This window comes from Pimephales promelas, chromosome 14 (assembly GCF_988280905.1).
Source record: "Pimephales promelas chromosome 14, fPimPro1.hap1.1, whole genome shotgun sequence".
NCBI classification, from domain to species: Eukaryota; Metazoa; Chordata; class Actinopteri; order Cypriniformes; family Leuciscidae; genus Pimephales; species Pimephales promelas.
Genome location: NC_142782.1, coordinates 18,169,989 through 18,197,305, shown reverse-complemented (window position 1 = coordinate 18,197,305; position 27,317 = coordinate 18,169,989). Strand labels below are relative to the sequence as shown.

At 38.8% G+C, this 27,317-nt stretch overlaps 1 protein-coding gene across 2 annotated transcripts in view; it reads left to right on the top strand.

The window, feature by feature from the left end:
• hmcn2 (hemicentin 2) overlaps positions 1–27,317 on the top strand; it is an 87,535-nt gene that overhangs the window by 54,424 nt on the left and 5,794 nt on the right. For both annotated transcript variants that reach the window (XM_089119536.1, XM_039680967.2), the window contains exons 33-70: positions 407–557; positions 656–889; positions 1,921–2,034; positions 2,158–2,345; positions 2,522–2,618; positions 4,097–4,258; positions 4,351–4,464; positions 4,550–4,746; positions 5,328–5,409; positions 5,532–5,663; positions 5,758–5,901; positions 6,011–6,170; positions 6,900–7,024; positions 7,104–7,287; positions 7,396–7,493; positions 7,919–8,197; positions 8,344–8,537; positions 8,855–8,936; positions 9,492–9,628; positions 9,703–9,844; positions 12,898–13,042; positions 13,135–13,262; positions 13,371–13,527; positions 13,860–13,981; positions 15,161–15,325; positions 15,440–15,547; positions 15,657–15,791; positions 16,848–16,982; positions 17,179–17,448; positions 18,256–18,446; positions 18,528–18,741; positions 18,824–18,958; positions 19,327–19,517; positions 20,536–20,617; positions 21,950–22,120; positions 22,851–23,003; positions 25,963–26,100; positions 26,228–26,349. In XM_089119536.1, coding sequence (XP_088975662.1) covers positions 407–557; positions 656–889; positions 1,921–2,034; positions 2,158–2,345; positions 2,522–2,618; positions 4,097–4,258; positions 4,351–4,464; positions 4,550–4,746; positions 5,328–5,409; positions 5,532–5,663; positions 5,758–5,901; positions 6,011–6,170; positions 6,900–7,024; positions 7,104–7,287; positions 7,396–7,493; positions 7,919–8,197; positions 8,344–8,537; positions 8,855–8,936; positions 9,492–9,628; positions 9,703–9,844; positions 12,898–13,042; positions 13,135–13,262; positions 13,371–13,527; positions 13,860–13,981; positions 15,161–15,325; positions 15,440–15,547; positions 15,657–15,791; positions 16,848–16,982; positions 17,179–17,448; positions 18,256–18,446; positions 18,528–18,741; positions 18,824–18,958; positions 19,327–19,517; positions 20,536–20,617; positions 21,950–22,120; positions 22,851–23,003; positions 25,963–26,100; positions 26,228–26,349 — 5,778 coding nt within the window. The remainder of the gene's footprint in view (positions 1–406; positions 558–655; positions 890–1,920; positions 2,035–2,157; positions 2,346–2,521; positions 2,619–4,096; positions 4,259–4,350; positions 4,465–4,549; positions 4,747–5,327; positions 5,410–5,531; positions 5,664–5,757; positions 5,902–6,010; positions 6,171–6,899; positions 7,025–7,103; positions 7,288–7,395; positions 7,494–7,918; positions 8,198–8,343; positions 8,538–8,854; positions 8,937–9,491; positions 9,629–9,702; positions 9,845–12,897; positions 13,043–13,134; positions 13,263–13,370; positions 13,528–13,859; positions 13,982–15,160; positions 15,326–15,439; positions 15,548–15,656; positions 15,792–16,847; positions 16,983–17,178; positions 17,449–18,255; positions 18,447–18,527; positions 18,742–18,823; positions 18,959–19,326; positions 19,518–20,535; positions 20,618–21,949; positions 22,121–22,850; positions 23,004–25,962; positions 26,101–26,227; positions 26,350–27,317) is intronic.

Below are 27,317 nucleotides of genomic sequence, written 5' to 3'. Positions count from 1 at the left end.
TGAGGTTCTTCCATAGCTCTTTCTAGACCACACTTCATAATAGTCCAATAATAATCCAGCTGTTAATGAATAAACAAGAATATCATATTGAGTCACTTACTTTTTAACCATTTAACCTTTTTAACCATATTGCCAGTTGTTTTCCTACTTTTGTTCCTCAAACTAAAATAGTTCCAAACGAATTTAAATCAGAATCAACTGTTGTGCATCTCTGAACAACAAACAGTAGTGGGTCCAAAACAAATCAGCAATCAATTTGTTTGAACAAATCTGTTTAAATCAGTGTTTCAATCTTTGAATGAACCGGTTTAAATGAATGATTCAGTGACTCACTCCTGAAGACAGTAGGTGTGTTCGCCTTGAAGCAGTGCTAATGTAAAAACACTCTCTTATTCATGTTCCACAGCTATTGAATGGGAATACACACACCGGTCTGAGAGTGAACAGTCACATGCTTCACTTCGAGAATGCCATGCTATCCCATGAGGGCGAGTACACATGTGTGGTTACCAATTCTGCTGGAGAGGATAAGAGAGACTTCCACCTCACTATACAGGGTCAGAGCAAATTATACACAGATACACAGTTGTTGTTGTTTTTTACTGCTGTATTTGACTATTTAAGATTTTCATGTTTGTTTCTCAAACCTCCTCAGTTCCTCCAATCTTTCATCGGGTAATAAATGGTGCTGCTGGTTTCTCACTGGGAGAAAGAGAGGGGGATGAAGACGACCTTGATGGCACTGAAGGGATGGTAGAAAGACGGGAGGTGGTCTTGGGACACTCCATCAGTCTGTCCTGCGAGAGCAATGCCATTCCTCCTCCTCGACTAAGTTGGTACAGACAAGGCCGGCAACTTACCAGCTCAGACGGTGTTGTGCTTTTACCTGGTAAGTGGAGTGAAACATTCCTTTTGTACCATGAGACAGTATATATAGTTTTATTTAATTCAGACAGCATGTTTTAGACATGAAATGGAATATTAATACAAATACTACATCCTTTCTTTTATATGTATTTAATGAAAAACAGTAAAACAGCAATATTGGGAAATTATATATATATATATATTATAACAATTTCAAATGTTTTTTTCTCTGTTTTATATATTTAAAATGATTTAATTTATTCCTGCAATGTCAAAGCTGAATTTTCAACAGTCATTACTCCAGTCTTCAGTGTCACATGATCCTACAGAAATCATTGGCTGCATCTGAAATCGCATACTCTCTTGAGTAGGCACTTATTTATTAAATTATATTTATGCAGTATATATATTTATATTACAAAAAAAATTATGTTCTATATAGTATAATTGTGTTATATATGAATGCAATCTGGACGTATACATTTGCCATGTTGTCATTGATGTCATGTAATTATCATGTGACCTTAATTTTGTAAACTGGTTAATAAATACAAGGCTTCTATATTTCTGTTTTGCTTTTCGCTCCATTTTACTGAAATCGTACGGAATCATGATGTATGAACCAAACCATTCCCCCCTAGTATTGTCGTCATGTATTACGTTAAGCTATGGTAAAAGTGGTACCACCTGAGCCCGAGATCGGCTGAATGGTTTCATAAATAAAAAAAAAAATGTTTTGCTCGAGGGGAGGTGGAAAATGAGCTTAATTCCCCAAATGGTGTAATATCCTTGTAACATTAGCTAGGCTTATCGTTAGCCGGGTGCTCTGCCCTGACTTCTTATGATACAGTATAAGTGTAAGATACGAACTTCCGGGTTGGTTTTTGATAAGTATGCTGATTTTTGTGTAGTCGCACTCAGAAATGTGTAATTTGCATATCAAAATCACAATAGAATCGAGCAGGGGGCATGTACAACCACAGTCCACCCCACATCTGTATGCAGTATATAAAGTATTTTTGTTTGTTTGTTTGTTTGTGTGTTCCTCTTTAGGAGGGCATGTCCTGCAGATCCCACGAGTACAGATTGAGGATGCTGGGAAATACACCTGTCAGGCTGTGAATGAAGCTGGAGAGGACAAAATGCACTATGACCTGGAGGTGTTGGGTAAGGAAGTAAATTCAACAGATAGATCTCTATGGCATTCAAATATATGAGTATCATTTGTTAGCTTTATTAATACTCAGAATGAACAATATTCATAAACGACTCTTTGTGCATTTTAAGCAGTTCCTCCAATGATTGATGGTCAGACTGACGAGTTCATGCAGGAAGTGGATGCTGTGGTCAACACCACTGTATCCCTGCGGTGCGATGTTACAGGAAACCCCACTCCATCTGTATCCTGGCTGAAAGATGGCCTGCCCCTCTACAGCGGCCCTCACCATCAGATACTTGAGGACGGGAAACTGCTGGAGGTGATGTTCATGAGCCAAGTTTTACCCCAGTTCCCCCCTTTACAAACATAATATCAATGAATTATGTTTGTATGTGCATTTAAATGGATCATAAATAAATCTTACAAGGTTAATTAAAAGATTTTACTACTTTGCTACAATACATCTTGTATAACTCTCCTGTGCTTTTTCTGTAGATACTGAATGTACAGGTGTCAGATGCAGCCAGTTATCAGTGTTTGGCGGAGAATAAGGCTGGAGTTGTCGAGAGACTCTACAGCTTGTCTATTCAAGGTAGGAGCAATTGACAGAGTTCCCACAGTCATGAAAAATCAGGGAATTTAGATTTACAGCCCTTAAAGTATCATATAAATTAATAAAAACTTACAGTCCTGCAAACATAATGGAAATGTAATTGATCAATTATATTCTGCTCTAAATATTTTATAGGCTATATATTTGAATTATCCAAAATAAAAATTCATCACTTTCATCACCATCAGCAGTTTGCCATCATCTAGTACAGGGGTGCAAACTCAGGGCTGTTTACATAACTACATTTTCAACTAAAACTTTATATTTTGTATGTGTTTTGGCTGTTCATTTACACAACAGTACTTATGGGCCGGAAAATACAAACTTTTTAAAACTGGTTTCAAATTGCAGGTTTTTTAAAACGATATGTTCCAGGCAGGTTTTTGAGCATGTACATCATGACTTCAAACCACCATATTTGGACTTCAATCCATAGGGGCTGCCATTGTTGTTTTTAAATGGTTTTGCGGGCTATGTGATATCAGAGCTCGTAACTGGGAGTAGATCGATCTAGTATGAGTTCACGGGTGGGAAGTCACGGGTTTGAATGCCGTTACAGTGCACTTTCGTGGGTATAAGGTTGGAAAAACACAGGTTACAGGTTGCCTGGAACGTGGCATTATTACGTGGTCAGTCTAGAAGTGTGTAGTGTTTCTTTACAAAGTTACATCGCCAACTACTGGCCTGGCAGCATAATACAGCGCTTTTAGTAGTTTTCGAGGATCTGTGTGAACGAGGATTGTTTGACAATGGTGTCGTCTGTACACGAAAAAAGCAAAGTATGTTTTTAGTATGTTATTACGCTGTACCCACTGTTTGGAAAATGGATGGAGGATTCAGCTGAGGGCATCTTCTGGTGAGATGCTGGAAATAATTTAGCACACGAATTATATATATATTTATCTTTGAAAAAACGAAAAACTTAAAGGTAGCACTTTATTTTGATAGTCCACTTTAGACATTCTACAAACTATAAGTAACTTTTCAACTACGTGTCAACTAACTCAATAGAGTATTAGTAGACTGTTAGCTTAATATCTGCTAACACTTTATTGTGTTTGTCCACCAACAGACAATCAACTGACTAATAAGTAACTTGTCGACTACAAGTAAACTTGTTCTCCTAACCCAAAGCCTAACACTTAACCATAACCTACCAGTCTACTGACAGTCTACTATAATATACTAATACTTTAATGAGAGTTAGTTGACATGTAGTTGAAAAGTTACTTATAATTAGTAGAATGTCTAAAGTGACTATCAAAATAAAGTGTAACCAACATTAAAAAATATTTTAAGATATTCACTCTGACTTAATATTTTAAGTCAGAGTGAATTGTGGTTGTATACGGTACAGCATATCATCTTTATCTGTTCATGCAACACCAAATAATGTAACAAATTGTTAAAAAATACATACATGTAGTGTAAATTATTGTTTTATTTTTTTATATTAGTTCCACCAAGGATTGTGGGCCGCCGTGAGGAAGATATGAGTGTGGTGGAGGGTCACATGATCTCTCTGCTGTGTGATGTGCAGTCATACCCACCTGCTGACATCATCTGGACCAAAGATGGGCAGGTTCTGGAGTTCACCACTGGCATCCATATACTGCCAGGTGATTTGCAGTCTAAATGTAACTCTCTGTGTTTTGTAAACAATGCTTCATGAATCATGTATTTATGTAATGTGCCATCATCCTATCCAAAGGTGGTCAGATGCTGCAGCTTCCCAGGGCTGGACAGCAGGATGCTGGCCAATATGTCTGTACAGCCACAAACTCAGCTGGACAAGACCAAAAGAGCATTCTGCTTACGGTTTATGGTTAGTTGTCTAGAGGCTTTTTAGTTAATTAATTGCTCAAGTAGATTAATACAGCAAATGAACACTTTGATTTGGCCCTTTCTAGCCCTGCCTACACTGGTGCCACGTATTGAATCAGAATCAGAGGTCATGACACCTCAGGTCGGGTCATCGCTTATTCTGCGTTGTGAAGCCAAAGGTGTCCCTGAACCAGAGGTCACATGGTATCGTAATGGACTTCAGCTGGCTGCTGGAAATGGTTTGAGGATAGAGCACCAGCAACTAGAGATAATTGGTGTACAGGTAAGATGGCACTGAGAAAACTCATGTTTTATAAGAGACTCCCAAATATAGACAACTTTAAATGCATATACTGTTATATAGCATATAAACTTACCATTCAAAAGTTTAAGTTTTTTTAAAAAATAAATTAATAATTTTATTCAGCAAGGATGCATTAAATTGATGAAAGTGACATTAAATACATCTACAATGTCAGGAGATTTGTATCTCAAATAACATTTTTTTTTACATTCTAGTCATGAAGGAATCCTGAATAAAGTATAACAGTTTTCTGCTTTCTTGAGCAGCAAATTAGGATTTTAGAATGATTTCTGAAGTGTTGTTTGACTTTGAAGACTGTAGTAATTGCTAATATATTACAAAAAATTACAATAGAAAACAGTTATTTTAAATTATGAAAAAAATATTTCACAACATTACTGTTCTTATGGTAAATTTGATCAAATAAATTAAGCCTTGGTGAGCATAAGAGGACTTAAAAAAAAAAAGCAGCAAATGTTTGAATGATGGTGTGACTTTAAGCGTAAATATGTGCTTGATTTATAATTAATGCTTTACATAGTTTCTGACTTTTTCTTTAGGTGGCTGATGGCGGGGTGTACTCCTGTAAGGTGTCCAACATTGCGGGGCAAGTCGATCGCACCTTTAGAGTCACAGTCCATGGTGAGTCCTAAAAACCCAGCATTACGGCAACATTTGTGTAAATATTCTTTGTTTGCATATGCATTACAACAGTTACAGGTGCTGTAAGCAATTTCAGATGTTTTGCTAACTTTCATTTTTAGTGCCACCTGTGATGGAGGGCCCTCTTCACGAGACCCTCACTCAGAACTTGGGCTCCCACATCACCCTCATCTGTGAGGCCTCTGGCGTACCTGTACCAAACATTGCTTGGTTGAAAGACGGCTCTCCTATTGGTCAGTTAAATACCACACACTTCAGATGTCAGTGTGTTGTTAGTGTGCTTTTATTTATGTTGCTGCTGTTTTTGTTGTTTGTTTCTATGTGTAGAAAGCAGTTTGCAATGGAACTGGTCAATGAGAGGAAACAGACTGGAGTTAGGCCCTCTGCAGCTCTCTCATGCTGGCACTTACACCTGCATCGCCAAAAACAGTGAAGGGCAGACACAAAAAGACTACTTACTTACTATATATGGTAAAACTGCCTTAATAATCTTTGTATCAAATAATCTCAATCTTGTTTCTTGATTCACACTGTGTGTGATATGTAAAACTGAATAACCAAATGTATTTGGCACCATCAGCGTCACCCACCATTGTAGATTCTGGTCACCCATCAGAGGTCAGTGCATCTGTTGGGGAGGAACTGACTCTTGAATGTCAGGTGATGGGTAAACCGACTCCCAAAGTGAGCTGGCTGAAGAATGGACAGACTCTTGAGAATGGAAAAACAGAGCATATAGCGTAAGACTCTTACACTGATTCATTAATCTCTTCATTTTAATAATATAATGTCATGTCACAATTAACATTAAATAACAATGGTCCCCATTACAACCTTAACTGATGCAAACACAATCAATTAAAAGCCTGCCTAAAATTGAGTCTTAAGATGAGATATAATATAATATAATATAATATAATATAATATAATATAATATAATATAATATAATATAATATAATATAATATAATGATGTATAAAAAGTATTTATTTAAAGAGGTTATAGAGTAACCTATAGATTTCTTTCTTTTTTTATAAATGTTAAATTAAGGAAGTCATTTTAATGATATTAATAATAATAATTTTAAAAAATAAAAGAAAGAAATGTTATGAAAAATAATAAATTTTTTTAATTGCACTTTTCTTACACCTTTCACACCTATTGTTAATCTTATATATTATTTGTTTTGTTTAAAAAAATAATAGAAACAAATCACTAGTGGGACTTTTTGAATATGATATAATATGTAATAAATAGATTTATATCTAGATTCAGAAAAATGTATCTACAAACAAATTACATTTTTCAATTCTTACATCTTATATGCTTATACTTTATCTGCTTAGAACAATTCGTATTTTTCTATTAAATTGTACTTTAATAGTTTTTATAAATAATAAAACAATGTTTGTTTATGATTCACAGTAGCACTAATATAACTGATTTGCTGATGTGTGCATGTATTTCAGTATCTCTCCAGATGGGAGCACTCTAACACTTCTGAAAATAAAACCAGAGGACTCAGGAACATACACCTGCCTGGCTGTCAGCTCCGCTGGCCAAGAGAGCAAAATCTTTGCCTTGTTTGTATTGGGTGAGAGCAGTTGTCTTTGTATAGTGCATTGTACACAACATAAATCTGTGAATTGATTTTCATATTTTTTGCACTACAGTGCCTCCCTCAATAAGTGGAGAGACCAGCGCCCCCCGTGAGGTGCACACCACCCAGCACAGTGTGGTCACACTGGAGTGCAAAGCCACCGGGATTCCCCAGCCTCAAATCAGCTGGCTGAGGGACGGTCATCCTTTACTCCTGTCGCCCCGCATACGCCTGCTCTCTGCAGATTCTGTTCTAAGGTCAGTTTTGCAAACAGAATAAAGACAATGCTGTGATTTCTGATATTTTCTTTTTTGATATAGACGTTACATTAGTTTTACGTGTCCTGTATCCTTGTGTCGGCACAGGATTGCATCGGTGCAGCTGTCTGATTCGGGCATCTATACTTGTGTGGCGCGTAGCCGAGCTGGATTTGCTGAAGTCAACTTTGACCTCCAAGTGCAAGGTATATATCAGGAAATCTTTTTAATTAATGAATATAAATAAAATGAATAAAGAAACAACTTAATCACAATTAACACTTTAAAGTCACCATTAAAATCAAAATGGACATTCTTATTAGTTATGAAATATTGCAATATTTATTATAAAAAATGTATCTGTGCACATCATTAGTTTATCTGCCCTCATAATCTTTCATCCAAATTACTTCCCGTTTCTCTCTTCTCAGCAACCTGTCTCGCACATGAGATCACATTAAAGCATACAAAAAACGATCCAATCAATTCCAACTATTTGAAATCATGTCCCGCTCTACTTTTTTCGTATATTTCATTAAGATATGAGTAACAATAGGGAAAAAAGACGATTGCACTCCATTTAGCAATTAGCTACATATTTTTAACTATTGCTGTTTGTCTCCCTCATCAGCTCCCCCTGCTGTTGAGCGCACAGAGCCGACTGAGCAGGTGGCCGTAGTCCAGGGCTCTTCGGTAACGCTGACCTGTGAAGCCCGCGGTGTGCCCCCTCCTACTTTGTTGTGGATGAAAGATGGCCAACCTCTCTCACTGCACCGCAATCTTCTCCTAGATGGACAGGAAACCCGCTTCCTGCTGTCTGATGTGGGCCCCAGCGATGGAGGCCTCTACAGCTGTGTGGCGAGCAACCAGGCTGGAAGCAGTACCAAGACTTTCAATCTGACTGTCCTAGGTATTTGCAATCGAAATGATGTATGAATGTAAACATGAGAGACTAGAGAAGGTTTTTGGGTTCAAAACAATAATACTTTTTGGAGCACAAATACAAAAAAAATCTGATGTAAGCATTAAATCTGATGATGTATTTGCACATATTAGAGCCCCCCAAGATATCCAGCTCTTCATCCCCTGAGGAGCAGCTGGTTGCAGTGGACAGTGTGCTGGAGCTGGAGTGTGTCGCTACCGGTCTCCCACCTCCTACCCTCAGCTGGCTGAAAGATGGGCGTCCAATACAGGACAACATGGCACTAATAGAGAGAGATGGGCAGCTACTCAGGATCAACAAAGTCCAGGTACTTTGAATTTAAGGCTGATTCAAAACAAAGGTATTTAGCTTGTTTAGAACAGTGTTTCCCAACCCTGTTCCTGGCGGCACACCAACACTGCGTGTTTTCTTTGTCTCCCTAATCAAACACACCCGATTCAACCCATCAGCTCATTAACCCACCTGATTATGAGCTGATGGGTTGAGTCAGGTGTGTTTGATAAGGGAGACAAAGAAAACACGCAGTGTTGGTGTGCCGCCAGGAACAGGGTTGGGAAACACTGGTTTAGAATATGTGTGTGGTTTTGGGATTGTGACGTTATGTTCTGTCATGTTTTGGAATAGGTGGAGGACGCAGGTCTGTATACCTGTCTTGCCAGTAGCCCAGCGGGAGAGGATGGTAGAAACCACTGGGTGCGCGTACAGCGTAAGTAAAATGTTTTTTAAGCACTAAATAGATTACAATTTTTAAGCATCGCACAAGAAAAGTATGGTGGAAAAAAATGCAATTAATTTAAGATACTGTCACATTCTTAGTATGTTTTTGCTCTGTTTTCCTGTTCTGTTCATGTCTGAGAAAGGAGAAGGAGATCAAATCTGACTAGGTGGCCATTTCTTTGTGTAAACAGGTAGTCAGTACCCACCCATTCTGGCTGGCTGAAAGGCCTGTGAAATTCACAAACGTGAAACAATCAGTTTCCCTAAAGCTTAAATGAAAAACCTCTGATGCAATGCTAGTGAACAATATTGAAAGGGAACCATTATTTTTAAATAGTAATATTTCATGATGTTACTGTTTGTTTGTTGTGACTTTTTTATATTCTTTGAAAACAAATCTTATATTTACCAAGTTTTACTTGCCAAGTACATTTTATTGTTTTAAATGATGTTTAAATGTTTTTACTTAAGAAATACAAATAACAAGACAGTGCAGACCAGAACTAACAAGGCTGAATCATTTGTTTTGTCTGATAACTTTCAGTTCCACCCACTCTTCTTGGCTCTAATGACATCAGAAGTGTATCGGTTCCAGTCAAAGGTCACTTGACACTGGAATGTCAAACCGACAGTGACCCTCTACCAGAGATTGAGTGGTACAAGGATGATGTCAAACTACAGGTGAGAGCAGATAAATGTACTTCCTGGATGTATTTATAACTACTACATTAATCTACCTTTTCTGTCTCTCTCAGTTGGGAGGTCGAATTCAGTCCATTGCTGGTGGACAGTATCTGGATATTCAAGATGTCCGGACCCATGATAGTGGACAGTACAGCTGTGTGGTCACCAACATTGCTGGTAGCACCAGTCTATTCTTCACTGTAGAGATTCTCTGTAAGTTTGTGCCACTCACACTCATGATATACCAAGCACAAATGAACGATAAAAAAAAGAAATGTATTTATTCTGCAAGGGTGCATTAAATTGATCAAAAATCACAGTAAAATATTTCTGTTTCAAATAAATGTAGTTCTATTGAACTTTTCATCAAAAAACCATATCTGAGTTTTATTTCTAAAAAAAAAAAATGTTAATCAACACTACTGTTTTCAGTGTTGCTAATAATTAGAAATCAGTGAATAATAAGAAGTTACTGTGATTTTTTTTCTTAGTAAATTTCTTAGGCTGCATTTTTTTGGCTGCAAAAAAAAGTAAAAACAGTAATATTAAGAATCTTAATTATAGTTTATTTTAAAAAGAAAAAATATTACAATTTATTGTTTTTATTTTACTATATTTTAAATGGTCATTTATTCCAGTAATGCAAAAGCTGAATTTTTCGAATCCACTGGAGGCTAGTGATGTGACATTTGAAATTAGGAGTCGGAGATCGTGTCGAGAAAAAATGGGCGTGCAGATGAAGCCGTGATTCGAGGCTTGTGTTGTTAACGTGAAAATCACGTGACTAACGACAAATGAGGCCTCTGTTTGGTGTTGATACGTCATCGGTTCAGTCTGAGTGTCGCTTCTGGATAAAGGGGGTTTAAAAATCGAGCCACCTTGTGGGTATTGTTAGGAGTAGTAGAAGCTGTTTTAGTAGTGTCAGAGTTAGAAAACGTCTCAGGTTATGACTGTAACCTATGCTCCCTGAGAACACAAAGCATAGGTTAAGTATGAAAGTATAAAAGGGCGCCTTGCAAACATGACAATATCCTTTCGTCTGATCAGACTGTTTGGTAGCCAGGCCCCAAGGCATGGCAAGGAGACGCAGTGTCTCGTTCCCTGTTCTCAGGGAACATAGGTTACAGTTGTAACCTGAGACGTTCCCTTTCGAAAGGGAACTCGCACTGCGTCATTGACGCTAAGGTATCGATATACACACGTCGCCATGCTAAGGGGAGTGCATGCCCATTGGCAGTGACAACTGTCCGAACCAGCAATTCATTGAAACACTAGAACCACTCACCCTCAGGTCACACTGAGCTGTCAGTGACGGCATTCCCTATAGTCATAGCCCAAGCTATGTGTTCCACAGGAAAACCTCCATAAACATAGTTTAATGAAAGGCCTATCTGGGCCTGCTCAAGGGCCTAGGACCATAACTTTAAATTAGAAGGGGTCCCTTTTAGGGAATGTGGCCAGGGAACCCGAAGGAACCCCAGCCAGTCACTATTCTGGGACGTACCACCCAAAATGCCACCAGGATGGCCTGACGTGGTGTCACTTACATAGAAACTCCAGTCTTGCCTACATCCTGTCTATCTGAAGACAGAGTTTCTGTACACTTGCCTTTAGGAAAGGCATCCAGCCAGAGGGACTGCGAAACTGGCATTGAACCACTCCTCCTGGATCTCAGACATCGGTTACCCAGAGAGCATGACTCAGTATAGTGCTTACAATCCTCGCTAGTGAGGGGAGTTTACTCTGCTACTCTGCTCGATCCATGAATCTACTTAGTGTGTATGTTTCAAAGCACTGAGAAGGCCTCGGAAATGATTTAACTGAGAGGTCTCACGAGAGACCTACAACCTTTTGACCAGACTTAGGAGTCCGCCCTGAGTGATGTGAGTACATGGTCTACATGGTAGGCAAACTAGGCTGTAATCAGGAGACGAGGTTCCGGGAGGAAACCAGTAGCAGAGAATGAACACTGATAGCAAGCGGCCACTAGCTTCCTGAACAAAGCACCATTGGGAAACCACTCACAGGAAGGCCTGGTGAGGCCCTTCTACCTGACAACCACAATATGTGGGAGCTCACCTTCAGGGAGGCCTATTGAAGCCTATTACCTGATAACCACCATAGGTGGAAACTTTATCCTTCAGGGAGGCCTGGTGAGGCCTACTACCTGACAAACACAATATGTTGGAGCTCACTTTCAGGGAGGCCTGGTGAGGCCTACTACCTGACAACAACCGTGGAATACTCATCTTCAGGGAGGCCTGGTGAGGCCTACCACCTGACAGCCACCATATGTGGGAATTCAACTTCAGGAAGCCCTGGTGTTGATATCAACACTACTAACTGAGCTACTAGCTGATAGCAAGTCTATTCTGCTACAACATACACTGTTGGGAACCATACTATTTTAACATTTTATTGGGCCCATTTACAGGAGGCCTACTAAAGCTAGCTACCTGTTCGCGTCCATTATGTATGTCCCACAATGTTGGGACCCACCTCTGAGGAGGCCTGTTAAGGCCTACTACCCATCAGTGAGTCTAATGCCTGAACTACTAAGGCCAACCACCTGAGGTAAAGCTATCCTAAAGTCGTCTTTTCCAAGGCTGATCCTTTTCCAAGGATCTTTTCCAAGGCTGCAGAGATTCTGACCAAGAAGAGAAAACATCTAAACCCCAACACACTTAAAATAAATTCTGTTTCTTAATAAAAATCTATAGTAATCCTTCCTTCACCCACCCCAAAAGCAGTTTGCTCCTCTATATCCCCAGTCCCGTAAGCACAACACTGGACTTAAACTAGGTACAGTTCAATGCTGAATGAAGCTTCGAGTAATGAACCTTTGGGTGAAGCAATGGGCTGTGAGGTCTCAGTGTTTCAGGAAGCCTCATTTTGCCATCACTACTAGAGGCAACCTGGTTGAGAACCCAAATGCAACTTTGCTACAAAACATAGCAAAGTTGAAACATAAAATAAGGGCATGGCAAGGCATGAAACTCAGAACAAGAACCTGGACAAAGATTCAATACTAAACAAAGACATGGGGCAAACATGAGTCCCTAAGCAAGACACTTTACCCCTAGAGGCGTGCGACCTCTGACATATATAGCAATTGTAAGTCGCTTTGGATAAAAGCGTCAGCTAAGTGAATAAATGTAAATGTAAACAAGGAACATCTGTGAACAGTGATCAATATTACATAACGCAACTTTAATTCTTAATGAGTCAGTCAGGAAATAAATATCTTATTGATCATTTTCACTTAGTGCCGCCGGTCATCAGAGAGGGCAGCTCAATGATCATAGCACATGTCAATCAGGATACAGTGCTGCCGTGTGAGGTGGATGGAGGGCCTTCCTCATCTGTATTATGGAGGAAAGATGGAGGTCCAGTACCACTTCACAATGGCAGGCAAGTTTGTGAACAGCAGCATGTAATCCTGGCCTAAATTTTATTGGCTCTCGAAGCGTCACCAACTCAATTCAATTTGTGCATGCACACAGATTCACCTTGCTGTCAGAGGGCTCTTTGCGTATTGCGACAGTGCAGCTGTCCGACGCTGGACGTTACTATTGCAGTGTATCTAATCCGGCCGGATCAGACCATCGGGGCATGGACCTTAAAGTCTACGGTACTGTAGAACACTTATTCTTTGGGTTGCACTAAAGAGACATAATGACATTTTCACCATCCTCCTACATAACTAACTCTAAATAATTATCCTTATTTATCCTGTCAGTTGGGCCCTCTATCAGCCCTGGCCCCTTTAATGTGACGGTGGTCACAGGTCAGAGGGCAGTGTTGAGTTGTGAGAGCACAGGCATACCTGCTCCTCAGGTAAGCTGGAAAAGGAACGGCTCACCCCTCAGTATGGATCTTCAGTCTGGAGCTTACAGGTTTGAAGTGCTACTTTTTGCATTTTTTTAATATGTTAAAAAATGAAGAGTTCAGATGCAAAAGCCTCTAAGTGCCATTCGAAATTTTCTTCTAGAATGATCATTTTTATCAAGCTTGTAGATTTAAGGTCAGTGATTTCACTTAAATGGCAATGATAATTACCTATTAATTGTTATTTAAGTGAAATTACTGAACTTGAATATATAAGTTTGATAAAAATCATCAATAAAAAAGAAAATTTCAAATGGCATTTAGAGGCTTTTGCATCTGAACTCTTCAAATATAACAGTTTATTTATATAATATATTTACAACATGATTTTGTTTTGAAGGTTAATGTCTTCTGGCTCTCTGATCATTACCTCGCCGTCTGTTGAGGATGAGGGCTACTTTGAGTGTACAGTGACCAATGAGGTTGGAGAAGAGCGAAGGGTCATAGAGGTCATTCTGCAAGGTACTGTGTAACTGGTTCATGGATAAGACATAACGGTAACACTTTAGATTACAGCCCGGAAAGTACTGCTGAATTAGGACGAATTTACTAAATAAAAATAAATAAATAAATAAATAAATTACTATATGATTGCACAGGTATGTACCTTGTCACTTTTAAAAAGCTTATGCAGTATGTATTGGTACACCATTATAACAAAAACGTAGTGTATGATCTCGCTAAATTGCTCCCAAACATTTTATCATAATAGTAGAGAATAAGTACCCCTTAGTTCTAAAATACATACAGTTTAAATCATTTGTTAATTCTCCTGGTTGTTAGCCCTTTATTACATATTGTTCCCTTATACTTACATGTAAGTACTTTATATGTACACTATAAATACAGAAAGTTACGCTATAAATTCATCTTAATTACACAGTACTTTCTGGGCTGTAATCTAAAGCGTTACCGACATTACATATATTTTCATACTTGTATATTATGTCTCCAAAAACTATTTTGATACTATTTGTACATTGTATAAAAAAAAAAAAAAATCTAACCAAGTGCCATTTATTGTAATAAAAGAATGCACTTTTTAAGTAAAACTGTTTACAAACAGAGACTTGTTGTCACGATTCAAAAGGAGAGGGAGAACTCAAATGCAGTATAAGGATTTATTTAACAAAAGAAAACAAAACACAAAGTAAAAACCCACAAGGGGGGAAAACATAATTAAAGAACCATGAACAATACTGAATACTCAAAACACCACCAACTAGGAACACACAGACCAAACCAGGAAACATCTGACAATGAACCGACAAAGACTGCAAACAAAAGGAGGCTTATAAAGGGAACAAATCAAGAGGGAACAGGGGGAACAACTCAAACACTAATCAGGTAACGAGGGGGAGGGATCAGACAATGACACGAGCACATGGCCCAAAATAACAAAACACCCATGTGCAACACAAGACAGGACAGGCATGTGACACTTGTTGCACTAGATAGCTGAGCGTAGAGATTTTAACTGTGGGGGACATTTAATGCAAATTTGTATGTTATCTCATTTTTAAATGTGACTTCAGTATCTAAAAGTATCCAAATACTTTCAGGGCCAACTGTAGCATATTGTGAACTCGTACAGTATGTCTGTGCAAATTCGTTAACTGAATTGTTTTGTTTTTTTCCTAGTTCCTCCTGTAATTAAAGATGATGTCAGCAGTGTCACTGCTGTTAAAATGTCCCCTGTTGTGTTGCCATGTCATGCCACGGGACGACCAGAGCCTATCATCAGCTGGAACAAGAACTGGATGCAGCTGGGAGCTCGGGGTGGCAGTTATCGTGTGTTGCCCACAGGTGAATCTGAGTCAAGCTTCCACCATAATCTACACGTTCCAGCTAATTCTGATATTCTTAAACCTATAGTGTATTAGTAGTTTGTAATTTTAGTTCAATTTCATCCTGATGTAGGTGCACTGGAGATCTTGGCTACAACACCTAGTCATGCTGGAAAATATACCTGTTCTGCCCGCAATTCAGTTGGAGTGGCTTACAAACACGTTACACTTACTGTGCAAGGTAAGATCCAGGAGGATTAGTAAAATCATAAAATCATCCGATGAATAATAAGTATACTTAGTATATGCGATTACCAAAATATATGGTTTGATTTGGTTTGTGTTCTTAGAGCCCCCAGAGATCAGGCCCATGGCAGAGGAAGTCCAGGTGGTGTTACATCATTCGGTAGTTCTGCCCTGTGAAGTGCAAGGATTCCCAAGACCCACCATTACATGGCAGCGAGAAGGCATTCCTGTGGCAACCGGTTAGTAACTAGGTTGTACGGTAATTTAAAACTGGATTAGTGACAGGTTTGACATCAAGCAATGGTGACTTGAGAGAGACTATAACTTGTCTGTTGCCTGGCTACCAAAAGCTACCAAAATGAAATCGTATCATCCTCCATTACGCAGTGCATTTGTAGTACATTCCAAAAAGCTGTTATCCGCCTCACAATAGAGGATTTACACAACAGAAAACATATCTGTACCGCTTTGGCTGGATCGGCATGAAATGAAATGTTATGCAAAGAGAACGGTTTGGTTCGATGGTGGAAAAACAGCAAAAATGTACCATATACTACCAAGTTAGGGGTCTGTAGATGTAGATTTTTTTAAATGTTCTTATGCTCACCAAAGCTGCATTTATTTGATAAAAATACAGTAAAGACAGTAGAATGATTGTTGATAGTAGTACTGTAAAATATTATTACACTTCAAAATAAGTGTTTTCCTTAAGCGTAGTATATTTTAGAATGTAATTTATTTCTTTAATAGAAAAGCAGAATTTTCAGCAGCCATTGCTTAATTCTTTAGTGACGCATGATCATTGTAATATGCTGATTTGGTGTCTTAAATATCCATAAATGTCTTTAATGTTACTTTTGATTTAATCTACTGCATCCTTAATGAATAAAAGGATTATTTCTGAAAAGATGAAATTAAATCTTACTGACCCCAAACATTTGAATGGTAGTGTATGTAAAGAAATAATGCACCTTGTGGTTGTGTATGTACGGAGAAGCTAAAATAACAATATTATATATTAAAAGAATATATCTTTTTTAATACATTCAGCCTTGTCTGTCTTTAAAATGGAACACAAAAGGATGTTATCAATGGCATTATAAAACAGGAAATATTAATGTTCATAAGCAGAAGATCTAAGACTATATTCTGTCATTCCATTTTATGTCAAGTCAAATTAATACTGTAAGAAATAAAGTGTGATGCATTGTAATAGTACAAGATAATAATAAAAGTAAAAGATCATCTGATAAACAAATGATCTGGCATGATATTTTAGTGTTGATATGTTTAAGGGCATAGACTGACAGTGCTCTCCAATGGAGCTTTGAAGTTCTCACGGGTCACTCTTGGAGATGCTGGGACGTATCAGTGTTTTGCACAGAATGAAGCAGGAACGGCTATGGGAAGGACCCACCTCATTTTACAAGGTACGTCACATTTATTGGAAGAAGTCTGCCTTTATACCTCAAGCTAAAGATTCAGTTACATGTTTGTGTGTTATAGTCAATGAAAGTATCACAAGGTCAGTACCATTATGTTATATTGTGTTATATTATACAGACATTATATCATACAGACAATGTATTATATTGTGTAATGACAATCTCATTGTTTCGGTGGCAGTTCCTCCAGTGTTGTCTGTGCCTCGTCTGGAGTACACAGCAGTTCTTGGCCAGCCGGTCAGTCTGGATTGTACTGCGGACGGTCAGCCAAAGCCAGATGTGACGTGGCACAGGGAGCGTAGGCCAGTGGTGGAAGGTACACACCTAAGATTGTTCTCCAACGGCACCCTGCACATTACTGCCACTCAACGCAGTGATGCAGGAATCTACACCTGCTCGGCTCGAAACAGCGTTGGTAGAGCCAGCCATGACATCAGACTCATTCTGCAAAGTGAGTTCCACACAATGCAAAAAGAATCGTTCCATTCAATGAAGTTCATGATGGGATTTTCCATTTTTATTTGTTTATTTGGCTCAGGCTTTCTCGCAAGGGCATAGATTTGGTTTTGAGTTTTGTGGGGACATTCCCAGAAGCTGATGAATCAGGGAATGAATAGGATTAATAGGATAATATAATGTTTAGTCATTGACTTTAACAAAACGTTAATGAATTCTGTAATGTCATGTTAACCATTAGCCAGACCGTTAACCAGACAAGAAGGGAGTTTAACCGAGACTGAAGTTTACTTCGTTCATAGTGCAATGCAATACAGTCTTGTTCCTTGCTTTTTGAAGAAGTCAAACACATGTCTGCATCTGTCATTAAAGGGATAGTTAAAGGGTAGTTCACCCAAAAATGAAAATTATGTTTCATTCTGTTATATTCATTCTTTCATTTTAAAGAATGTTGGTAACCAGACAGTTGATGAAAAAAAATACTATGGAAGTTGATGGACCCTATTGACTTCCATAGTAAGAAAAAAAAAATATTATGGAAGTCAATGGTGCCCATCAACTGTCTGGTTACCAACATTCTTCAAAATAACTTTTTTTTATGGCCAGCAGAAGAAAGAAACTCGTTTGAAACAACTTAATCATGACAGAATGTAATTTTTTTTAAGGAAACCATCCTGTTAACAGAAATTCACTTTTGGCATATTTTGTTTCACATCAATACTGTCCAGTTTGTCCTGTTGGACGTGACACACAGCCATTTTTGTGAGCCATCTTTTCATTTTTCTTGTGCTTCTCCACTTAGCCCCACCGCATATTTCTGTTGGTCAGTCAGAGATGTCCGTCATCCAGGGATTTCAAGCACTTCTGCCATGTGCAGCACAGGGTCTTCCAGAGCCCAGGGTGAGCTGGGAGAAACAGGGAATCCTTGTGCCAAACCTGCCTGGCAAGTTCACTTTGCTGAGGTCAGGAGAACTGATTATTGAAAGGGCAGAGGTCAGTATATGTTTTCAATGACCAGCATGCCCATTTAAAATAACCCTTGTATGAAGTCATAATGTTACAATCTATTTGCAGCCTGGTGATACAGGTCTGTTCACCTGTGTAGCCACCAACACTGCTGGAACAGCTCGACGGGACATTCGCCTGTCTGTCAACATGAGACCTGCTTTTAAAGAGTTACCTGGTGATGTAACGTTGAATAAAGGTCAGAGTCTCACCCTATCCTGCCACGCTCAGGGAACTCCAACCCCTGCCATATCCTGGACTGCCAACAACAGACCCTATACAGGTAAGAGAGTCTAAATGTGTCTTCTTTCGTTTGAAGTTTACTTTTTCTAACATCACAAGAATGCTCTCATATTCACCTACAGGTGCAAGTGTTGATGAATCTGGGAGAAGTTCAGTGATTATTGACAATGTCACTTTAAGTGATGGTGGTACATACGTCTGCATCGCAGAGAACACTGTTGGATCAATTCGGGCTCTTTCATTTGTGCGTGTCAGAGGTATGCATACTTTTTAAAATCCCATCCAAAATTCATAATGTGTGGAAAAGCAGTTCAAGTTTGAGTAATGTTTTGTTGTGTCTAGATTTACATTTACATTTCTTCATTTAGCTGACGCTTTTATCCAAAGCGACTTACAATTGCTATATATGTCAGAGGTCGCACGACTAGGGGTTAAGCATCTTGCTCAGGGACACATTGGTGTCCCACAGTGGATTCGAACCCGGGTCGCTCACACCAAAGTCATGTGTCTCATCCACTGCGCCATCTCCATTCTGGCTGTTTAATATAATATGTTATGTTAACCTTTTCTAATTTTAACATCTAGCCACTTTTTGACAGTTTAAGCATATACCCTATTCCTACAGAACCTCCCATACTGAGAGGGGAAGCCCACACCTCCCAGACTGTAGTTCAGGGCAAAGCAGCCATCCTGGACTGTGCTGTCAGCGGGGACCCTGTTCCTTCCCTGCGCTGGCACAAAGATGGCCAGCCTTTACTTGGCTCTCTGCGGTTTCATCCCCTCCGTAATGGCTCTCTGGCTCTTTACAGTGCTACGGTAACCACTCATTATCTGTGTGAACAATGGCTACAGTCCTTCTGGTACATTTACATTTGTGTTTAATTACATTAAAGGCATACTCCACTTTTTTTTTTGGAAATAGGCTCATTTTACCACTCCCCCAGAGTTAAACAGTTGAGTTTTACCGTTTTCGAATGCATTCAGCCGATTTTCTGATATTTAGAAGAATATCAGTAACCAGACAGTTTTTGGTCTCAATGAGACCAGATATTGTCTGGTTACTGATATTCTTCTAAATATCAGAAAATCGGCTGAATGCATTTGAAAACTGTGAAACTCAACTGTTTGTAAACTCAACTGAGTTGTAAAATGAGCCTATTTCCAAAAAAGTGGAGTATCCCTTTAAGGCTTTGTGTCCAACAAAGATTTTTAGCCTCCTGAAAACGCCCTGCTCTGGTCGCTTGAGAGTGCTTCTGCAGCAGAGCGTTTTTTTTTTAAGTTGAGACTCGTTGGATTCTATGATACAGAATATCAGTGGTTATTAGTGTTACTAGTATCTGATTTCGCATATAGTTTGTTTCTGATTATAAAAATGTTTATACAATATAAAATATATTCTCTTGCACTAGTTTTAAATGGTATTGTTTTATTGTGCTTGACGTTGTCGGTTGCTGTTGCACAAGCAAGATGTGGCGTTTGGTCAGTGTGGTATTTGTTCCGTCTCTCCTCCTGTGATTGGATGGCTGGGTAAAAAGTAACAGTGACAAGTGCTGCGTTTTACCCAAAGCGTCTTGGCGTCTGGAAAAAATGGCCAGAGCTTAGCATGAAATACACGTTTTCAAAATGCTTTGGTGGACACACAGCCTATTGCTTTTATCCAAAGTACAAAAGAGAAGCAAAAGCAATCCGTCTACCATGTTGGAACAATGTTAAAATGCATGAATAATCTGTTAATGGCTTTTCAAGGTTTTAAATCCTTCTTGACCAGCTTACCACTGCAAATTATGATAATAGAAATGTGTTTCTATTAAAGATAAATGTGTGTGTTTTCCAGATTGGAGATTCAGGAGAGTACAGATGTGTTGCTGAAAGTGAGGCAGGTACTGCGGAAAGAACAATATCTTTAAAAGTAAAAGGTAAATCATTTTATTAGAGCCTATGTCATGTTTATCCATATTATTATGGTCATCAATATATTATACACTCACCTAAAGGATTTTTAGGAACACCTGTTCAATTTCTCATATATGTCCAAAGTCAACCAATCACACGGCAGTTGCTTCAATGCATTTAGGGGTGTGGTCCTGGTCAAGACAATCTCCTGAACTCCAAACTGAATTTCAGAATGGGAAAGAAAGGTGATTTAAGCAATTTTGAGCGTGGCATGGTTGTTGGTGCCAGATGGGTCGACCTGAGTATTTCACAATCTGCTCACTTACTGGGATTTTCACGCACAACCATTTCTTGGGTTTACAAAGAATGGTGTGAAAAGGTAAAAACATCCAGTATGCGGCAGTCCTGTGGGTGAAAATGCCTTGTTGATGCTAGAGGTCAGAGGAGAATGGGCCGACTGATTCAAGCTGATAGAAGAACAACTTTGACTGAAATAACCCCTCGTACAATCGAGGTAAGCAGCAAACATTTTATGAAGCCACAACACGCACAACCTTGAGGCGGATGGGCTACAACAGCAGAAGACCCCACTGGGTACCACACGTGTCCAATACAAATAGGAAAAAGAGGCTACAATTTGCAAGAGCTCACCGAAATTGGACAGTTAAAGACCGGAAAAATGTTGTCTCGTCTGATGAGTCTCGATTTCTGTTGAGACATTCACATGGTACAGTCAGAATTTGGCATTAGCAGAATGAGAACATGGATCCATCATGCCTTGTTACCACTGTGCAGGCTGGTGGTGGTGGTGTAATGGTGTGGGTGATGTTTTCTTGGTACACTTTAGGCCTCTTAGTGCCAATTGGGCATCGTTTAAATGCCACGGCCTACCTGAGCATTGTTTCTGACCATGTCCATCCCTTATGGCACCATGTACCCATCATCTGATGGCAACTTCCAGCAAGATAATGCACCGTGTCACAAAGCTCGAATCATTTCAAATTGGTTACTTGAACATGACAATGAGCTCACTGTAATAAAATAGCCCCCACAGTCACCAGATCTCAACCCAATAGAGCATCTTTGGGATGTGGTGGAACAGGAGCTTCATGACCTGGTTGTGCATCCCACAAATCTCCATCAACCGCAAGATGATATCCTATCAATATGAGCCAACATTTAAAAAAAATGCTTTCAGCACCTTGTTGAATCAATGCCACGTAGAATTAAGGCAGTTCTGAAGGCGAAAGGGGGTCAAACACAGTTGTAGTATGGTGTTCCTAATAATCCTTTAGGTGAGTGTATATATTAAAAAAGTTTGTTTTTTTAGTAATTCATATTCTGTACTGTTGCAGTCCCAGGAGGCTACTCAAACTGGGAGGAGTGGGGCCCGTGCAGTGTCACCTGTGGACAAGGCATCCAGGAACGGACCAGATTCTGTAACAACCCACCACCAGCCAATGGCGGCCTATTATGTGAGGGTCCAAATGTGGATTCCAGGAAATGTCAGGCCTCACTATGTCCAGGTGCATTTCTGTTTATGGAAATAACAATAATAAACCATGCAAATCTAAATCCTAATAGACTGCTGCAGGGACCATGTATTTTTGTAGACCCAAAATCCAGAAGCGATTTAACCCAGAATAAGGCATTAATATGTACTTTATAAGTTGGAATAACCAGCTAATATCCTAGTAATATACATGCTAATGAGGAACTATTTAATAGTGAGAATTGGACCCTAAACTAAAGTGTTACTCTTATTTTCTAGAATAATCCAAAAGCCTGTGAAAAAAATCCTATTGGGATTTTGTTGAGGGAATCTGATGTTACTAGATCCAATTTTCACTTAGCATTAAGATGTGTTATGTCATCAGATCACAAGTTGTCTACCGAGACACATTACCATTTCCAGATGATTTTAGAATATGTTTTATGTGTCTCATGTGACCACTTTCGATCAGATTCCGTACAGCTAATTAAGGGATTAAAGGATAAACAATAAATCCTTGTGTTTTGGCACAATAGAACACATTTTGAATCACTTGTTTTGATGCACTTTTATCGTAACACATCCCAGAACAATCATGTGTTAGGTGAGTGGGCGGCAGTGATCCAACCACAAAACGCTAAATCGAACAATAAAAAGCACTCATTGTAGCATATCCCAATACTCATCGTAACTTAAGCAGATTAAAAAACTTATTTACAGACTACAAGAATCCTAACACACTGTCTTCCTACTCTGTCGAGTAGGGGAGTCTCCGCGGCGTACACGGGGCAGTTTAATTGGCATGGTTAATGAGAAGGAATTTGGAGTGGCGTTTCTTGAGGCCAATATTACAGAGAATGCCATGGAGGGTACCAGCACCCTGGAGGCCCACGTGGAAAACATTCCTCCAAGTGTTGGTGAGTGAACTTTGCTATGTATTTGATTTTATAGTGTAGCCTGGCCACGTGCCAAAGTGTACTAAAGCAATCAGTCACGCTCAATCAATGCAATGTTTACTCTAATCTTACAAGAACAGCAGAAAATGTCATTCAGACAACAGTAAAACAACCTGATGAAGAAAACATTGCAATTTTATGTTTTGTATAAATTCCTCCAATTTGATTTGAATGAAAACTAAAAATAAATTAGGAAAAATAAACATGATAGTACCAAAATCCAGTAATGGTACAGTCATTTTTACCAGCGTATGTTTGGCAGCATGAGTGGAGTAGCCATTGTTTCAGGAAATAAAAAGCCAATTCTAGATTTAATTCTGGCTTGAAGCTCGTTAATGTGGAACTGAAAAGAAAGTAAATTATCCAACCAGGTGCCTAGTTATTTATATATATTCACATAATCTAGTCTAGATCCATCCAGAGTCAAGATACTAGTCAAGTTGTTGGGTACGAGCAGTGTGCGATTAAACAGCATGCGTTTAGTTTTACTGGAGTTTAGAAGTAACTTAAGTCCCCTGAATGCATGTTGGATGGCTCTTTTGGAGCACAGTGTCCAATGCAGGACCAGATGTATATAGTAGTTTGTTTCATCTGCGTAGAGGTGGATTTAAGAGATACCAGTGGAAAGAGCAACATCATTAACATACACAGGGAGTGTGTATGGCTGTATAGGTAGTCAAATTGAGCACATGGCTAGCCATAGCAAAATGCTTATTGAAATTTTAACTATAGAATTTTTGACAGTGGGGATGGTGTTGTCTAGCCGCAGCGCAGTAGGCAGTTGGGAGGGGGTGTTCTTATTCTCCATGGTCTTAACAGTGTCCCAGAACATTTTTGAGTTGGTACTACAGGCCACACATTTCTGTTTAAAGAAACTACTCTAGAGTTTTTTTAGAATAGAACCATACCACCAATCCTAACTGTATGCTAATTGTCGATCGTATTTGAGGAAAGTGGTCCACTATCAACTGTGGCGAGTAACAATGTCAAATCACTAGCCAATTTGACCTGTTATTTATTGTTTACTCACTTTGCTGGAGAAGTTCGTGTAAGCCAAATTTTTGCTGATTTAGCGCAAATACTCAACTTGTGAGTCATTGTGATATATAGATACAGCCCTGAAGGATAAAAGACAAGTCACCATTATATTAGAGGCTTTAAAAAAATGTCACATGCCACTGGCTTTTCTGTTAATCAGAGTAAATCAGAGATTATGAGAATTCATCATTTTGCTATCCCAGATATATGTGGAATTAAGGTAAAAGAAACGGTTGGGTATCTTGGCACTATAATCAATAAATGTCCACTTGAAAGAGTTGAAAATCATTTTTGTACGTGTTCACATAAAGCAAAAATGTTTTTTTAATTGCTGGTCTCAGACAAACCAGTCTATCCTAGCTTCCGAGGCTGAGGGAATTTCGAGGCTGGTATATCCTGCCCTCTCCTTGTATGTTAACTCTAAAATGTGCACAGATATTGGCAGGGCCGTATTTAAGTTGAAAAAACAGGACTGAATATTTAAAGCGAAAAACAATTTTTAGAACCCTTTCAGAAGCTCGGCTCAACATTCTTGATCTCAGTACTCTTAACACCATTTTTGAAATCAATTAGATAAAACATTGATTGGCCTATAATGATTCTATAATGGTTTTATATCCCCAATTTGTTTTTTGAACAGTGTGGTGGTTTAAACTTTTTATTATGGTCACCGTGATTTTGGCAAGTAAGACATGGTCTTGGATCAACATATTTTGTTAGTCCTGGATCAACATTCCTGTCCCAAAATGTAGTCCTTGCCCTATCCCTACCCCTTAGCCTAACCTTACCCATAACATTTCCCTAAAATCAGTGGGTAATGAAAGGTGAATAACTCTGATGTTTAAGTACTTAACCCTGGTTCTAAGCCTAAGCTTGACATAAACTGTAAACTTGTCCCTCAAATCTGATTGGTTGATTGGAAAGTTGATCCAGGATCAATAAAGATGTTGATCCAGGAACATGTGGCACTTGGTGAAATCACGTTCACCAGCTAAGCTAAAAACGCAGCCTATGCAGACAACCCAACAAACTGCGGCAACCCGCTCCATAAAACATAACAAACTGTTCCAGCCAATAACTGACAAGAAGGCCCTGGGGGTGGTTGCGGGGTCAGTGCACAGATGAGGAGGAGGGAGGTTCTATCTAGCCTCCGTTTTGTTTGAAAATACTTTAAACGTCAACAAGAAGTCATGGTAGGGACATCGCTTAGAGCAGTGTTTCCCAACCCTGTTCCTGGCGGCACACCAACACTGCGTGTTTTCTTTGTCTCCCTAATCAAACACACCCGATTCAACCCATCAGCTCATTAACCCACCTGATTATGAGCTGATGGGTTGAGTCAGGTGTGCAGTGTTGGTTGGGAACAGGGTTGGGAAACACTGGCTTAGAGCACCTTTAATTAAATTTAGAATGTCAAATTTGTAAACGTTGCATTTTTTGTCTGCTCCTCGCTGATTTACCATAAGTCACATAATACAAATTGTAGTGTAAAATCTGTAACTGTTGCATTTCTTCAACACTGATATATACTTTAGGCTAATTTCTACTTCAGATTACTTTTTTTGCTCTCTAGGAAACTATGATAATAATATGCCCACTCTTCAGTCAAATCAAATCTGTTATTTGGCTTTTAGTAATTATATATATATAAGCTGCAGTCCATAACCTTTGGCACTCTAGTGGTAAATAAACAAAATTACAGGCATCTTGGTACTGTGCAGGTATTGTGCTAATCTGCAGCGGTGCCGAGTGCCGACTCGAACCAGTCAGGGACCATTCACATATAAGGGAACTGGATAATTGATAGGGGGTTTTCAGCAACTTTGAATTAACATTGTTGTTTCTCTGCCATAAACATTAATGCAATAAAACACTTTTTTAGGTCCTTTGTTGCGAGTACTGGTGTCCGTATTTGCCCCGATTTACTGGACGACTGTGTATCAGTCACCGGAGACCCAGAACGGCTTCTCCCTCACTGAAGGGCAGTTCAGACAGGAATCTCAACTGGAGTTTGACACAGGTTACAGTTGTCCATGCATGCTACTTTGAAGAGCCTATTTAACATATCTGTGGTTGTATGGGACAGAATTACTGCTAAGGGGACTGCATTTTGGATTCTGAATGTGTCTTCTGCCTTGGAATGACAGGAGAGGTCTTAAAGCTGACTCATGTGGCCAGAGGTCTGGATGCAGAGGGGACTCTTTTAGTGGACATTGTTATCAACGGCTTTGTTCCTCCTATGCTTTTGACTTCTAATCTCAATCTTCAGGTTAGTCTTTCACACTCACGGATGTAAGATTTTCAGACTTTATTCAGGTACAAAACCGTTTTAAGAGTTTTTCTTATGCATTTATTTGACTTATTTAAACCGCACAACATTATTTTGTGAAATATTGAAATGTTTTTAAAATTTAAGATACTAATGTTTTCTATTTTAATACATTTGAAAATGTAATTTATTTCTGTGATAGCAAAACTGAATTTCCAGCATCATTACTCCAGTCTTCAGTGTCACATGATCCTTCAGAAATCATTCTAATATGCTGATTTGGTGCTAAAGAAACATTTAGTGTTATTGTCAATAATGAAATTGTGCTGCTTAAAGGGATACTCCACCCAAAAATGAAAATTCTGTCATCATTTACTCACCCTCAAGTTGTTTCAGAGGAAGGAAGATATGGTTTGCAACAACTTGAGGGTGAGTAAATGAAGACAGAATTTTCATTTTTTTGTAGAGTATCCCTTTCAGACTTATGGAAGCCATGATACATTTTTTAATGGATATACAATTTCTAAACAAACATTTTTTTATTAACAATCTTTTTGTAATGTTATATATTATACTGTAACTTTGATACATTGCTAAAATGAAGCATCAATTTCATTCTTTCAAAGATTCTTCTTTTCTAGATTTTTTTTTTTTTTTTACTGACCCTGAACTTTCGACTGGCACTAGTGTATGTACAGTATACTGTTAGAAAACTAAGTCATAATAAAATACCCGAGTGTAATTATTAACACTTTTAAAGCCAATCCACACCACAAAGACAAACGCAAGTTGGTCGTTGGATTACAATTTTATAAAAAATAACTGACATGTTCACACTGCCCAAACAGACGCCATCAAACACTGATTAAACATGTTCACTCGGGTGAAAACATTCCCTGACCAACAGCAACAGACACCAACAGGTGTAACACACCGATCAAGCAAAACTAAAACACTGTGCAGTGTGA